Source organism: Drosophila ananassae, chromosome 2L (assembly GCF_017639315.1).
Source record: "Drosophila ananassae strain 14024-0371.13 chromosome 2L, ASM1763931v2, whole genome shotgun sequence".
NCBI classification, from domain to species: Eukaryota; Metazoa; Arthropoda; class Insecta; order Diptera; family Drosophilidae; genus Drosophila; species Drosophila ananassae.
Window position 1 is genome coordinate 21,469,604 of NC_057927.1, and position 14,975 is coordinate 21,484,578.

At 41.1% G+C, this 14,975-nt stretch overlaps 7 protein-coding genes across 7 annotated transcripts; 3 read left to right on the forward strand and 4 right to left on the reverse strand.

The window, feature by feature from the left end:
* Positions 1-88: 88 nt before the first annotated feature.
* LOC26515152 lies at positions 89-473 on the reverse strand. The gene is made up of 2 exons (XM_014911910.3): positions 276-473; positions 89-208 (listed from the first exon to the last, which is right to left on the reverse strand). Exons 1-2 carry the CDS (start codon positions 412-414, stop codon positions 192-194), a joined length of 156 nt encoding a protein of 51 aa, XP_014767396.1. The 5' UTR covers positions 415-473; the 3' UTR covers positions 89-191.
* Positions 474-2,831: 2,358 nt separating this feature from the next.
* Positions 2,832-3,469, reverse strand: LOC6498981 (thyroid transcription factor 1-associated protein 26). Its single transcript, XM_001955531.4, has 2 exons — positions 3,273-3,469; positions 2,832-3,204 (listed from the first exon to the last, which is right to left on the reverse strand). The coding sequence occupies exons 1-2, from the start codon at positions 3,327-3,329 to the stop codon at positions 2,971-2,973; spliced, it is 291 nt and encodes a 96-aa protein (XP_001955567.1). The 5' UTR covers positions 3,330-3,469; the 3' UTR covers positions 2,832-2,970.
* A 1-nt stretch (position 3,470) lies between these two features.
* Positions 3,471-4,129, forward strand: LOC6501602 (28S ribosomal protein S18c, mitochondrial). Its single transcript, XM_001955532.4, has 2 exons — positions 3,471-3,597; positions 3,653-4,129. The coding sequence occupies exons 1-2, from the start codon at positions 3,564-3,566 to the stop codon at positions 4,039-4,041; spliced, it is 423 nt and encodes a 140-aa protein (XP_001955568.1). The 5' UTR covers positions 3,471-3,563; the 3' UTR covers positions 4,042-4,129.
* On the reverse strand, positions 4,061-4,744 carry LOC6498980. The gene has a single exon (XM_001955533.4). It carries the CDS (start codon positions 4,742-4,744, stop codon positions 4,145-4,147), a length of 600 nt encoding a protein of 199 aa, XP_001955569.1. The 3' UTR covers positions 4,061-4,144.
* Positions 4,745-5,061: 317 nt separating this feature from the next.
* On the reverse strand, positions 5,062-7,713 carry LOC6498979 (RING finger protein 37). Its single transcript, XM_001955534.4, has 2 exons — positions 6,618-7,713; positions 5,062-6,469 (listed from the first exon to the last, which is right to left on the reverse strand). Exons 1-2 carry the CDS (start codon positions 7,338-7,340, stop codon positions 5,702-5,704), a joined length of 1,491 nt encoding a protein of 496 aa, XP_001955570.2. The 5' UTR covers positions 7,341-7,713; the 3' UTR covers positions 5,062-5,701.
* A 553-nt stretch (positions 7,714-8,266) lies between these two features.
* On the forward strand, positions 8,267-10,976 carry LOC6501603 (sphingomyelin phosphodiesterase). Its single transcript, XM_001955535.4, has 4 exons — positions 8,267-9,322; positions 9,389-10,106; positions 10,326-10,475; positions 10,534-10,976. The coding sequence occupies exons 1-4, from the start codon at positions 8,286-8,288 to the stop codon at positions 10,714-10,716; spliced, it is 2,088 nt and encodes a 695-aa protein (XP_001955571.1). The 5' UTR covers positions 8,267-8,285; the 3' UTR covers positions 10,717-10,976.
* Positions 10,977-11,599: 623 nt separating this feature from the next.
* On the forward strand, positions 11,600-14,934 carry LOC6501604 (aminopeptidase N). Its single transcript, XM_001955536.4, has 6 exons — positions 11,600-12,209; positions 12,269-12,424; positions 12,479-13,333; positions 13,391-13,940; positions 13,993-14,504; positions 14,565-14,934. Exons 1-6 carry the CDS (start codon positions 11,749-11,751, stop codon positions 14,782-14,784), a joined length of 2,754 nt encoding a protein of 917 aa, XP_001955572.2. The 5' UTR covers positions 11,600-11,748; the 3' UTR covers positions 14,785-14,934.
* The last annotated feature ends 41 nt before the right edge of the window (positions 14,935-14,975 follow it).

Consider the following 14,975-nt stretch of genomic DNA (forward strand, 5'->3'; position numbering starts at 1 on the left):
ACAAGGCAACGTATAAACTTTTCCCCAGAATAATGATAAGAATATCACGAAAAATAAACTATTAAACATAATAAATAAGCCGAACATCTGTTTTTTAGCTTCTTAAAATAAATATTATGACATTATTATTATAAACACTTAGCAAAGATTGAGAAACAGAATTCTTTAGGACTAATTAAGATAATCTGCTGCTATCCAATATGAATATCTGCAATTGAAATTAAGGCACTTGTTATAATTTTATTTCCTTTTTTTTTTAATTTAAGAAAACTCACTATTGTGATGAATATTTATGTTGATTTTAGGAAGGTGAAATTTTGGCTTGGGTTTTCGCTTCGGGGCCGCCAGAACATCTTCCGAGCTGATAAAAAGCAGCAGAACAATCAGAAGCCAATAAACTCTAAAGTATTTCATCTTGAATATGACACTATTGTTTTTAAGACGAGAGCTGAATTCAGACTGAAGCTTGAGCGTAACTTGCTCGTAAATAAATGTTTCGAAGGTGCCTGAAAAAAACCGAAATACCGAGGAGAATGCCAGCTGAGGGAAGAACAAATTTCAAGTTGTTATCAGCTTGGATTTACCAAGCGGGAGAACTCATCAATGAATTAAAAAGTGAATCCCCTAGAGCTGTGGGAAAAATCCAAAGAAGCTGACTAGAAGATTATTCATTTCTGTCAATTTTTTATTTATTTTTCTTAGATTAAATATAAAAATGAACACAAGAAATACATAGAGGATATGTATAATCCCAAAGTATATACTTTTTCAAGTGGTTTCAACCAATATGTACATCTGAAAATGTAAATAATAATATTATTCCATTTTTATCTTTTAAAAGTTGTTTGTAAAAACTTACTATTATGGTGAACATTCAGGTTTAGGTTGGGCATTCCTGGAAACTTAAATCCTGGTTTGGGCTTGGGCTTGGGCTTGGCTTCAACTTTCGCCGTTCCAATGAAAAGTAATGCAACGAGGAGTAGCCAGTAGAAGCTCAAGTAATTCATTTTGAATATTATTTCAGTATTGTCTTGGCCGGAAATTACAAACACGACTGAGGCAGAAGCTGAAGTTTGCTCTTAAATAGGTTTCAACCTCCTGAAGTAAACGCAATCGGTGTCTTATCAGCCTGGAATTTACCATTTAATGGAAATCTTCAGGTTGGGAAAATCCATAGAAGCATCGGTTGAGCTTTTATGTAGATTCTACATTGTAGAACATAATTAAGGTGAAGAACATTATCATATCTCTTTTTTGAGTGGATTGTAGGTGAATTTGTATTCTTAAAATAGTTTAAGCTGATAACGTGGTCAGTGTGTAAAAGAATATTAGATTCAGATGCCTTAAACCTTGGTTGTTTTGGTTTTTGATTTTCACACTTTCAATCGGGAATATTCTTACATGCCATTTTATAATCAAGGTTTAAATGTCCTTTGTTCCAGGGCAAAAGATTAAACCCCTCATTCTTAAATGACATTCCTTTTCCAAATTCATTGAGAAATGGTAGAGATATTTGGAATCAAATGATATGTTTCAAATACCATCTTTTCACATTCTGAACTTGAGAAATACCACAGTTTTAGGCAGTTTATTGAAAAAATTTGTGTCAATGTATGGAAGCTTAAAAAATAGATGTTCTTTGAGGCAATAGGCTTCTTATCAGCTTGGATTTTACTTATGAAATGGAAAGTAAAATCCCAATTCCTTCGAAAAACCCAAAACTGAAGCCTATTGATACCCCACACCCCGGACTATTGGAAATATAAACATGCATGAACTGCATTATAAACGACCCAAACAAAGCATTAACCTTCGGATCGAATGGCCATTGAACAGCGGCCATAACTATTCATTATCGGCACATAAAACGACCCTCGAGCACTCATAACTTCAAATTTTTATTAAATAAACAGAACAAAGCGATGTCACCGAGAGGGGAGGGTGAGCATCCTCTGGCACATCCTTTTGACCCACTAAATTGGATCTAAGAATTGCAGCTAACTGAGAAACGAACCCTTTTCCCCGACTCGTTCGGCTCTTCCGGCGTAATTCAATATTTGACTAGATGAGATTTATGGCCACAGGGTGTAGCGACTTCCTGCGAATCCTGCGTCCTCGTTTTATTTGTGCAAAGTATAATTTTTGATTTAGTGCGATTTGTGTCAACGGGTTGCTACGCACACATAGGGTTAAGGTTTAAGGGGGAGGTGGCAATAGTTTCGCAATATCTTGCCGGAGTGAAAGTTTTCCTCCCGGCTTTGTTTACTTTGGCTACCACTCGGCGGATATGAGACCGCATGCTGATTGTCATTCCGATTCTGAAGGGCCATGGAGGTTGGAGGTGGGAATATGTTAACCCTCTTCTACGAAAAAAATACGAGAGGAAGCGGATGTTGTGCCAGCGGAATGCGCATAAAAGTTTACTGTTATGTAGAAAATTTTAGGCAAAATTGAATCGCGCGCCACCCAGCAAATTGCTTTGTTCATCAAATCGCGAGGGAATCAGAGGACCTAGAAGGGTGACTCTTACAGGTACAGGACCGGGGCCGCAGGATGCAGAGTGCAGGATGATAAGCCAATAGGCAATTTGCCGGGCGAATTTGCATAGTAGAAAGGGTTGATTCGCACGGCCGGAAGCGCGCGACAAGCGAATTTATTACAGGTTGCATTAAATTTAATTGCACGGGGAGCGTGATCGGAAATGTTAAGGAGAAAGCAGCGCAGAATAGAAAATCTCAGAACAGCTCATTTGGGGTTTCTTGATAAGGAAACATATTGCATTAAAATTATAATTTTAAAAGTTGACTTTGTTAGTCTTCAATGTTCCCAAATTGGCTTTTTTGAAACATGTTTTCTGTTTATTTTGAAAACCGCATGGCTTGATTGTAAAACGTTTCTGATAAAAATCTGGCTTATTCATTTATACTTATTATAAATTATAGTCCTTAACCCTAAGGTAGTAGTCCTGTTTCAGCGGCGCTTCATCTCCTCAATCTGCTTTAAAAGGAGCTGCATGCGGTCCTTCATCAGTGGTTGACCCCTTTGAGTTTTTTTGCTGATTGCCTTGGTGCGCTCCAGACGCTGTTGTTTATAGATCTTTATTTTGGCGTCCTTTTCTGCTTTTATTTTCTCTCTTTCGGCTGAAGCTTGGGCAGCCTTCTGCTGTCGTTGCATTTTGCGGATTTCAGGTTTATTGGGTTTATCCTATATAAAGTTTATTTTAAAATAAAGATTTTTATACGGACTACCATAACGTATATAGAGGCGCTTACATCTTTGGGTTTCGACTTATTTTTGCTCTTGAAATTCGGCTTCTGGTTGTGCTTCATTTTTCCAGGACCTCTATTTGCAGGTCTATTGTTTTTTCCTTGAAATTTATTTCCTTGCGGCTCATTATTTTCAGATTTCGGTTGTAAACAATCAAAAACGTGTGTATAAAAACAGCTGATTTAATTTAGAACATAAAACATTTACCAACACTACCTTTTTAGACCTTACACATGTTAAGCAGCTGTATTTATCAACACTCCTAAAGACATTTGTTTTCAATAATTTAAAGGAAAATGCTGAAAATTGGGAAATTTATAGCCCAAAGAGGTGATTATAGATTATAATTAATGAAACAACTTTATTTTTAACATTTACTCTATAGCTACAACAGCCAATATCGTTGGCAAGGGACCGTTTGAGGCCGCCACTCGTTTTTATTCGGAATCTGCCCAACAGCCGGATTCGGATTTACCAATTGACATTACGAATCCTTACGAAAAGGATCCTCAGAAGTGTATCTTGTGCAAGCACAACATTGCCCCACACTACAAAAATGTTAAGCTGCTGTCTCAATTCCAATCGCCATATACGGGCCGCATTTACGGCCGGCACATCACTGGATTATGCAAGAACAAGCAGGAGCAGGTGGAGCAAGCCATTCTCCGAGCCCAGCAGTGCCTCCTAATGCCTGGCTACCACAAGGATCTTGACTTCTTGCAGGACCCCAAGCTCTTCGACCCAGAGAGGCCAGTCCGACCACACAAGTACTAGTCTGTAATGCTAGTACTAGTTTAAGTTTGAGTTTTCCGTGTTATATTAATTGAAATTATAATTAACAGATTCTTAAAGTTGCAGTGTATAAGTAACGCAACGATTATTCATCCTCCAAGTAGCGCATCATTTCAAGGGGAATCCCAAGTTGCATTAACAGATCACTTTTTGTCGGTTTAGGGTCCACCATCGACTGCAGATCCTCCATTGAGGCAATGAATCCCTTGCGCCAGATTTCAATGTCTCCCTGCAGTTCTAAGATTTTGCTGCTCTTCGGTTGATCTTCTGCTGTCTTAGAGGGTACCACCTCCTGCTCAGACTCCTTTTCCTCGTTGTTTGTCTTCTTAGATTCCTCTCTAAGTTTCCTTTTGGTTCTTTCAGGTTTCTTTGCTTCCAATTTCGGAGGCGTCTTTTCTTTCTCTTCGGAAATTGATCCTTCCAGCACCTTTATATCATGCATGGCAGCAAACTCCAACTTCTTTTTGCTCAACTCTGTCCTATTTTTTGACAATCCCACCCGACGAACGCTCATAGACAATGGAAATGTCTTTGGTGTATCATTTTGAAGACTCCCAGTGGGTGTTTTATTATCGGTTTCCTCTTTTTGAAGTCGCAAAAGTGGTGTAGAGTGACAAGCACGGCGGGCCAATCCAAGACGGGGTCTCCTCCCCGATTGTGGAGTAGAAATAGATTCCTCTGACATTTTAAATCCATAAAAATATTTTCAGTCGACTTTTGAAATGTTTACAACTTAGCGGAGGCAGCAGTGTGACCAGATGTGACCAGAAAATTCAAATTTAAAAAAATAACTTACAATAAAATATTTCAATTTTTATAAATCAAATGGAAACAATCTGGTTATTTTATTTGAAAAATATTTTTTATTATTAGCTTCTAAAAGAAATACTTTACTAATAAATATAAAGTTCCAAATACAAAGATTAAAGTAAATGTCGACATTTTAGCCCAGACATGAATCGTTATAAAATTTTCCAAAAAATAAAGTCCTAAAAAAATATATATTTTTTTAACTTAAGAAATCTTTAATGAATGAAGAAAACACAAAAAAGTTAAACGTTGGCGACTGATATTAGAACTTACATAGACAATTTAACAAAAAGTTTAACACAAGTTTTAAGTAACAACTTTAAAGAAACACATAAGAGAAATATAAATTTAACTGTTTTGAGATTTGACTTTTTTAGTAAGAACTAATTGAAACTAAATGAGATAAAAATCTTGAATGTACGTTCTCTAAGGACACAACTTACTTTACGATTCATTATTTATTCTAATTATAGTTGGTATGAATATATAAACTTGCGCTGAACGATCCCGTCTTTTCGGACTGTATAAAGTTGTTTACAAAAACTATGCGCTCTCTATATGCTAATCTGTTAAATCTGTAATCTGCTCTATGACTAAACGTGACCTGATACTGATACATACTGTCGAACCGAGAACCGATTCGTGTGTACACATTTGGCTTCTCTGCAACTCCGACTCCAGATCTGATATGACTAAAACTATATATATATCGTGTAGAGTGAGGCCTAGGGGCTAAAGCGATTGACTGAACAATTTTGGGTATATGGGAGAAACAAACTTATTGCAACGATCGGCGATATTGCGATCGTGAAAAATTCTTGGGGGGAAGCTCTTAAGGGTCCAGCTTGTGATAGCGTTCGACGTCCGCTCCGCGGAAGGATGCCTTACAGACACACACCTGCGTCTGGGAAAGCAGCACCAAGCACTCCCTGCAAACCAAATGTCGACAGGTTCGGATTTCGTAGCTGAACTGCCCACTGCGACAGTTGATACAGCAGGCAGGCGTTGAATTGGTCACTGTTCCCACTTGGCTGAAGCGCGTGATCTTCTGCAGGGCCTGCTGGATGGCTTGGTCAATAGTGGAGGAAGATGTTGCTGAAGTGGAGGTTGTGGTCGAGGTAGATGCACTACTGGCTGTGACTGTTGCGCAGGCAGTGCCGTGATGGCTGTGTCTGGCTCGTTTGGCGGCCGGAGGCGAATGTCCCCCAAATCCGGCAGTGGAAGAGGTAGCCGTGGCAGTGGCCCTGCTCTTTCTTTGCTGCTGTTTGTAGGCATTGCTCAGCGCCGAGTAGGTCCCAGCCGCTGGGCTAATCTGTCCAGGCAGACATGTGCTGCTGGCAAACTGCGAGGCGTGGCGGCGACGAAGACGGGAGGATCCCAGGGATCGTGGCACTGCTTTAAAGTGCTCTGAATGCTCCATGAGAAACTTTTCAATGCGCGCTTTTAGGGCCAGGTTAAGAATCGCTTTTCGCTGCGCAGTATACTCCAGGCCGGTAAAGGGATCTGACGGTTGACGGCCCCATTTGGCCTCCTCCTCGGAGTGTTTGTCTATAGTAGATTGGTCAACAACTTTTCCCGAGGGCAAAACTGTGGGAAAAATCTAAAATAAAGAGACGGTTAAAAATTAAATTAATGCTCTTACTGTTTGGAAAAAATTGTAGTAATTGTGTAGAATGTACGCGATTGTGTAGAATATTGAGTCACTCAAGTAAACAATTGACTTAAAAAGATTAAAAGATAACACATACCATAAGTTCCCAGGTGATGGAGTCAAGAAACTCCTCGGGTATAGAGAGGGTGGAGAGCTCCCTCAGCTCGGGCACATGCCTGGGAGGTGAACGCTGTCCTTGGTTGGCCTGCACTGCATCCCTTTGCCCATAGGGATCACTGATTTCACTCCAGATGCTCTTGACCAGCTCCCGATCGGCTTTGTCGAGCGAACGGGCTGGTAATCCCCACATCTGGACTTTACGCAGCACGGGGGGACATCGTTCTGTTGCACGGATTACCACTTTGACGCTGTTGGTGCTTGACAGAATCTTGTGGGCCGATTTAAAGAAGAATACCTTTTCGCTTTGCGGTTGTCCGGAAGCTGTTGCTGAGTTGGAGCTGCTACGCGAGTTATAATCGCTCTGGTAGCAAAAGGTCACAGAGTCCACCCCTGGTCCCAAGTCTCGGACAAAAGCCACACGCTCCCAGATTCCATCGTGTCGTCCGTGGAGCTCGAAGGCCGTGGATCGGAGAGCTCCGCAGGCTGGCCACAATTTAATCACTTTCATGTCCACCGCCTTGGGAAAATCGAAGACGACCTCCACCGGAGGCTTGCAGACGGCAAAGCACATGAATCCACGTTCCAGCTGCTCCGCATCATCGGCTATTAGGTTCGCTGCTGTGTATCCGTCCTCGCAAACTGCGTCACTTTCCACCGATGGCTTCAGTTTTGGATTCAGGAAATTGATCAGGCAGCTCATCCTTGTACTCGCTGCTGCTCCGTCTCCTTCCCCTGTGTGTTTGCCTCTTTTTATCTGTCTCGTATCTTTTTGTGCCCCACCTGCTCGTTATTCGCACACAGAAATGGCGTCACTGTCTCAGGGCTGTTTCGCTTTTGTGGTTGTTCCAGCTGCTGAGTCCGCTGCTAATCCTCCTGGGTAATCCCTTGCTGCTCTACCGCCTGCTCCTGGTCACAGCCTTTCGTTGATATCCACTGGTACGCCACAATCATAGGGAAAATTATTAATTCTCTTTGTGATTAACAATTTGAGAATGAGCGATTAAGACGAGGAAGTGGAACCGTTTGGCAGCACCTTCTGGCCACACTAAGTTGGGAGCATTAGTGTGTTGGAAAACGATGTCAGCGACTGCTTGGTTGGAATACCTGATAAGTGTGGACACGCACCGTATTTGTAACTACAATTTTCAGAAAACGAATGTTTTTTGAATGATTCAATATAGTTTTTGTCAGAAAGTCTAAAAATCTTTTTAAATTACAAGAAATTTAAATAGGTACTGTACAGTTTACATAGTCCTTAATCACGGTAAACTGGTAAGAAATAATTTAAAGTTATAAAAGATAGTTTCATTAGGACACCTTAGATATATAGCATCTGACGGTCCAATCTACACTGCATCCACACATCCACAAATTATCGAACTATAGTATACCAATGAATTGGAAAAATCTAAACATTTACGATCTGTTATTTAGAAAATGCAATCTGCCCCACGCAGTAGGGAGATTAAACCTCTACCTTCTTCATGGGCCGAAAATAAAGGAACCCCAATGTATTCCACAAGATTAGGCTAATCTGAAATTGGGTTTTCCGGCTCCTCAATGGACTGGCCAGCTGGTGGCCAGATAAGCAGAGGCTATAAGAGTCCCCACCTGTGGAATTTAGTCTTCAGTTTCAGTGCGAACCATGAAAGGAATCGTACTTTTCTTGGCGGTCGCCTTGACCTCCGGCCTTTTAATGGCCTCCGCAGTAAATTTGCCTGGAGTACCGGTGGATTTTGAAGTGGACGATAAAGTTTTGTCCGCTATTGCTGATGATATATCGGAGCGCCTGGCCAAGGAGTACGTGACCTATTTGAAAACCGGAATTGAGACGGCAGCGTTCAAGAAACTCACCCAACAACTGGCCAAGTCGCACAGCCAGAAGGATATTTTCACCAGGAATATGCCCGATCTGGAGCCGAGGGACAGCTTTTTCGTGTGCGTAGCCTGTCGATCCGTGATGAGAGTCTTCATCCGTACAATTCGTGAAGAGGAGGGAGAGCTCCATGGAGAGGGCAGCTCCGCTCTGATGAAGGACTTTGCCATGGACTTCTGCCGGAGATTAAACCTTCAGACCGAGGAGGTTTGCGAAGGTCTGATCGATTCTAACCTGCCCTCAGTGGAGTACATTATGCGCAACTCCGAGAGCGACTCCCAGAGCTTCTGCTCGCTCTTCATGGAGTTCAGTTTCTGCAACACTGGTACCAACCAGGACTACAACTGGACTCTTACTGTGGACGATTCTGTTCAACCTTTGACCAGCTCCAAGTCAGATACCGATCGCTATAGTGAATCGGATCTCAAGATCTGCCAGTTTACCGACATCCACCACGATCCCTTGTACGAACCCGGTAGTTTGGCCTCCTGCGCCGAGCCCATGTGCTGCCAGAGAAACAAGGATACGGTGGAAGGCACTAGCGAAGCGGCTGGCTACTGGGGCGACTACCGGGACTGCGATCTTCCCTGGCACACATTTGAGTCCGCTTTGAACCACGCGGTAGCCAACCACAAGTGCGATTACGTCTACCAGACTGGTGACATTGTGGATCATATGGTGTGGGCCACTTCGGTGGAGAAAAACACCGCTGTGCTAACTAAGGTGAGCCAACGGCTCAATGAGGCCTTCGGCGATGTACCTGTCTATCCCTGCATTGGAAACCACGAGCCGCATCCTCTCAACCTGTGAGTATCTTCAAAGTATTCTTTTTATATAAAAATTTACCTTACCCATTTCAATATAAAATACAGCTTCAGTCCCGAAGGGGTACCTGATGAGATCAGCACTAAGTGGCTGTACGAGCATTTGTACAATGACTGGTCCAAGTGGCTGCCCGCGGAGACCAAGGAAACTATACTAAAGGGTGGATATTACACCGTATCCCCCAAGCCGGGATTCCGCATCATTGCACTGAACAGCAACGACTGTTACACGGATAACTTCTGGCTCTATCACAGTGGCACCGACAAGATTCCCCAGCTTCAGTGGTTCCACGACACTCTTCTCGCCGCCGAGAAAGCCGGAGAATATGTTCATGTACTCACCCACATTCCGTCCGGCGATGGAACCTGCTGGTCCGTTTGGGCTCGCGAATTCAACCGATGCATCACCCGCTTCAGTTCCACCATCAGTGGCATCTTCACCGGACACTCCCACAAGGACGAGATCTTTGTCTACTACTCTGAACAAGGACATGCCACGGCTGTCGCCTGGAACGGTGGTGCTGTGACCACTTTCTCTAACAAGAACCCCAACTACAGAGTCTACGACGTGAGCCAAACATCGCATGTGATAACAAATCACAGAACGTTTATCTTCAATGTGACTGAGGCTAATCTAACTCCCGATGAGGAACCTAAGTGGTTTGAGGAATACCAATTCATGAACGAGTTCACCGAAGACACGAGTCCTGCGGGCATTGATAAGCTGTTGGACGAACTAGCTTCTAACCCTGAACTTATGAGAAAGGTAGGTTAAACTGGAACATGAACTCAACCAATAATCTAAACGTTTTATAAAAAGAATAACTCCATTATGAATTACTTAACCATTATCATCCTGAGAGCTAAAATATGCGGTAATAACATTTCATTTCCCTCCATTTATTCAAAACACCACGTTCCCAGATAAGATAAGATTTAATTTTGGAACTAATGACCAATATAATTGTTAAATTTTGCGCTTTAGTACTGGCGTTTCCGAGTGACCCAGGGAGATCCTTACCTGAAAGGTGGCTGCGATCGTACTTGCCTGGCCGGATCTCTGTGCCGTGCTGCGGTGACCGTTAACACCGAAACGAAACGATGCGAGGAGCTTCGCGCCAAACTCTATGCTGCTGTAAGTCAAATTCTAAATATTTTGTGGAAATATAACTAATCATTCTTTCATCTGGCAGCTGGACAATGAGGGAAACACAACACCCGGAGATGGTGGTAACACAACTCCAGGAGACGGAGGAAGCAGCCCTGGAACCACTCCTGGAGATGAAGATGATGGTGGCGGCGGATCCGCCACCCTTACTCTGCTCAGCATCAGCTCCCTGCTGGCCATTGTCCTGGCCACCCGTCTTAGCTTCTAGTTCACGCTCATTTCAGTAGCCCTAAGTTATATAATTCGAATGGATTCCATTCTAAATGTGACCACTCTTAAGTGGCAAAATAGAAGTATGCGCTTATCCCTATCGGAGTTAATCTATTATTATTTTTAATCAGGGAACTTTGTTTCCGAGAGATTACTTTATCAGTGATTAGTGCAAATTAACCTATGCTTGTCATAAACTAAAGCCAACTTTAGTCCAAGATTATGGCCAATGATTAAACGGATCACCTTATAGCCAAACAGCACGTGTGAAAATTGTATATTTTTGGTTAGCCGCTGCTAAAGTCGTTCACATCAATTTGACTGGTTTATTATGGTACCTATCTTGACCATAATAGAAATTCCAATTTAAAGCTCTTGTATTTCAAGTATCCAATGTCATATTTTTAGTGAAAGCAAATAAAATATGTAACCGAAGGTTTGTTTTTTATTATATGTTCCTCTAATCAGATGAAATTACTTCCCAGAATATTATAATCATCCGTATTTCATGTCAATAATATTTACTTATTACTGAATGCCATGCCGAGGCTAGAAATTTATGGTTCAGGGAAAGATACGATTTTATATAGGATTGGTCAGAACTTACCTTAACTTTTGTATTTCCATAGTTGTCCATCAAAATAGTTTAATGTGAAAAAAATGTTCATGAAATATTTCCCTTTTTAAACTTGATACAATAATATATTTACTTAATGAAAGTGTAATTTGAAATTATGAGAATGTTTCTAATGAGATAGTGGCTTATCTCTCATTAGTTGATTATTAAGTGGGAAGTGGGATAATCAAAGTGCTATATTTTTCTACGTAATAAAAATATATATTTAATGTTACATATATTTGTAAGTTCCTAAGCCAGGTATCAGGCTTTTAAACGTTCAGACTCGCGGAGACAGTCATTGCATTTTAATCTCGCGCCGTGTTCGTCTAAATCATTTTAATTTAGATTCTTTTCAAATTGAAAAGTATTTTTCTTTCTGCAATCCTGAAATTTTGTATTTTTTGTTGTGTTATGAAGTGGATTTTATTTTTTGTGGCCGCGTTTGCCCAGGGCTTGGGCAGTTCTGATTTTAGTTATGATTACTATCGTTTGCCAACGTCTTTACGGCCTCAGAAATACCATCTCAGTATTTTGACCCACCTCGACAATCCAGAAGATCTCCGTTTCGAGGGCACCGTAAAAATTATAATCGAAGTTCTGGAGAATACCAAAAATATAACACTTCACTCCAAATCTCTGACCATCGAGGAGTCCAAAACCACTCTACGCCAAATTAGTGGAGAGAAAAGTGAAAACTGTGTCAACTCCACAGCCGTGAATGTCGATCAGGACTACTATATCCTCCACACTTGCCGGGAACTGATTGCCAGTAATATTTATGAGCTTAGCTTAGTCTTTTCGGCCCAGTTAGGCTCTGGCCTTAATGGATATTACCGCAGCTCCTACATGTGTCCCCAGGAGAACAAATTAAGGTAGGAATTGGATAGATGTGGGGTATTAGATCATTTCAGACATTATAAGATATTTTCAGATGGATTTCCGCTACTCAATTCGAACCGATTTATGCACGTATGGCTTTTCCTTGTTTCGACGAGCCAGCATTAAAGGCATCATTCGTCGTAACTTTGGGGTATCACAAAAATTACACGGGATTAAGTAACATGCCAGTAAAGGAAACTAAGCCCCAGTAAGATAATAATGATGTGTTTTGGAACCTTATAAGCATCTGTGTCATTTTCAGTGATCATCTTCCGGATTATATTTGGTGTGAGTTTGAAGAGTCATTGGTCATGTCCACCTACCTGGTGGCCTACTCTGTAAATGATTTTTCACATATCACCTCCAGTCTGAAAGATGGACCCGTATTCCGAACCTGGGCCAGGCCCAATGCAATCCCCCAATGTCGTTTTGCTGCTACATTCGGACCCAAAGTACTCAATTTCTATGAAGAGTTGTTCCAAATAAAGTTCCCGCTAACAAAAATCGATCAAATCGCTGTGCCCGATTTTGAAACTCATGCCATGGAGAACTGGGGCTTGGTGATCTATAAAGAAAACATCCTGCTCCACTCTTATAAAAATTTGGATCTGAGTGAGCGGCAGACTGCGAATTCAATTGCTCATGAACTGGCACACCAGTGGTTTGGAAACCTGGTCACCATGAAATGGTGGACGGATCTGTGGCTCAATGAAGGATTTGCTACTTTTGTGGGCACCTTGGGCGTAGACCACGTCTATCCGAAATGGCATTACAAAGATATGATGCATCTCACCAACATATTGTTATTATTTCAATATGATTCTTTGGAGTCAAGTCATCCTATCTCGCAGAATATCACACATGCGCACACGATAAAGGACAATTTCGATTACATCGCGTACAACAAAGGGTCGGCTGTGCTCCGAATGATGCACGCGTTTCTTGGCGAGGAATCGTTCACATACGGCCTGAAAACATATCTCAACTTGTATGCTTACAAAAACGCTGAATCCGACAATTTATGGGAGTCTCTTACTCAAGCGTCTCACAAGTTTGGTGTGTTGCCCGGAAACTACGATGTAAAAACCATAATGGACTCATGGATACTCAATACAGGGTAAGACTTTTAATTGTCGCTTATACTCTCTCCAAAATTATAAGGTTTATTATTTAGCTTTCCTGTTGTAAATATCACACGTGACTATGCCTCCAGAACCGCAAATCTCAGTCAGGAGAGATTTGTTTTAAGTACCAATCAGTCGGACCTAAAGAGCAAAAGTTGCTGGTGGGTACCACTGAGCTACACCACCCAGGCAGACCAGGATTTTAACAACACTTCTCCCAAAGTATGGCTGGAGTGTGATGAAAGTGGTAAGAGTGCGCCTAAAACAATCAAGGATCTTCCCGGACCAGATGAGTGGGTGATCTTCAACAATCAGTTCTCAACGCTATGCATCATCAACTACGACACGCAGAACTGGAACCTCCTTACCAAAACTTTGACAACAGGAAGTTTAAAGAGTTTCCATATAATGAACCGAGCCCACCTTATCAATGACGTCTTATATTTGTCTTGGATCGGCGAACAGGACTATGAGACCGCCTTCGGTTTGGTGGATTATCTGCAAAGGGAGATCGAGTATTTACCGTGGAAGGCCGCCGATGAAGGCCTAGATAGAATAAAAGACTTCATTAATCATACGCCATACGTTGGCAAATTTAAGGTAAGATTTTGTAGTTTTTTAAAGTCTATAGTCTAACAAAATTTATTACTAGAGCTTCATTAGAAAATTGACCACCCCGATTTACGAGAAATTAAATACCACGATTAGTTGGAATTCTAATCCCGATAAAATTATGCTGCTGGCAATAACTATAAAGTGGGCTTGCTATTGCGGGATAGAAGATTGTATTGAAAAGTCATTACTCATGTACCGAAGATGGCGATCTTATCCCTTTGGAGATGAATTTAATCCTGTGCCAAAAACTCTTCGAGAAATTATTTACAGCACTGCGATAGAGCACGGAAATGAGGAGGATTGGGAATTTATGTGGAGCAGATACCAAAAATCATCGGAAGAAGCTATCCAATTGAGATATCTCAAAGCCCTTGGTTTTTCGCAGGATGAGCTCCTCTTGCAGCGATATCTAGAGCTGATTTTTGATCTGGAGAAGCCTTTTAGTGTAGATCACTTCTCTGATGCTTTCCATGCTCTGGTTTCAACCCAAATGGGCTTTGAGTTGGCCCGAAAATTTATCTTGAATAATGTGGATTTAATATACAAACAGTAAGAAAATTTTAATTCCCAGATTACTATCAATACTAACTAATTATTTTACGTATTTAGTTTGCAACGCTTTAACGCCAACGCCTGGGCCTATGGTCTCTTTGAACCACTCTCTATGTTAATTCTATCCCAGGATGAATTCAATTCATTTAAAGAATTTTATTATCAATTATTTTACAATTCATTTGCCGACGAAATGATGGAGAAATTGCAATTGAAACTTCACTTTATAGAGAGGAGCTCTTACCAGATTTCTGAAGCCATTAGTAAATTTATTTAAAGTAGGTTATACTACTTTGGATACCCTTAAAAACTGAACAATATACTTATTTTTAAAACTTTATAAGTCTTATTTCTTGATCGAATAGAAATTGGCATAAATGTTTAAAATAAATAAATAAATAAAATACTTTCCGTTTAATACACCTTACTCCTACCAAAAGTGTAATCAATAATTAATCTGCAGAACCA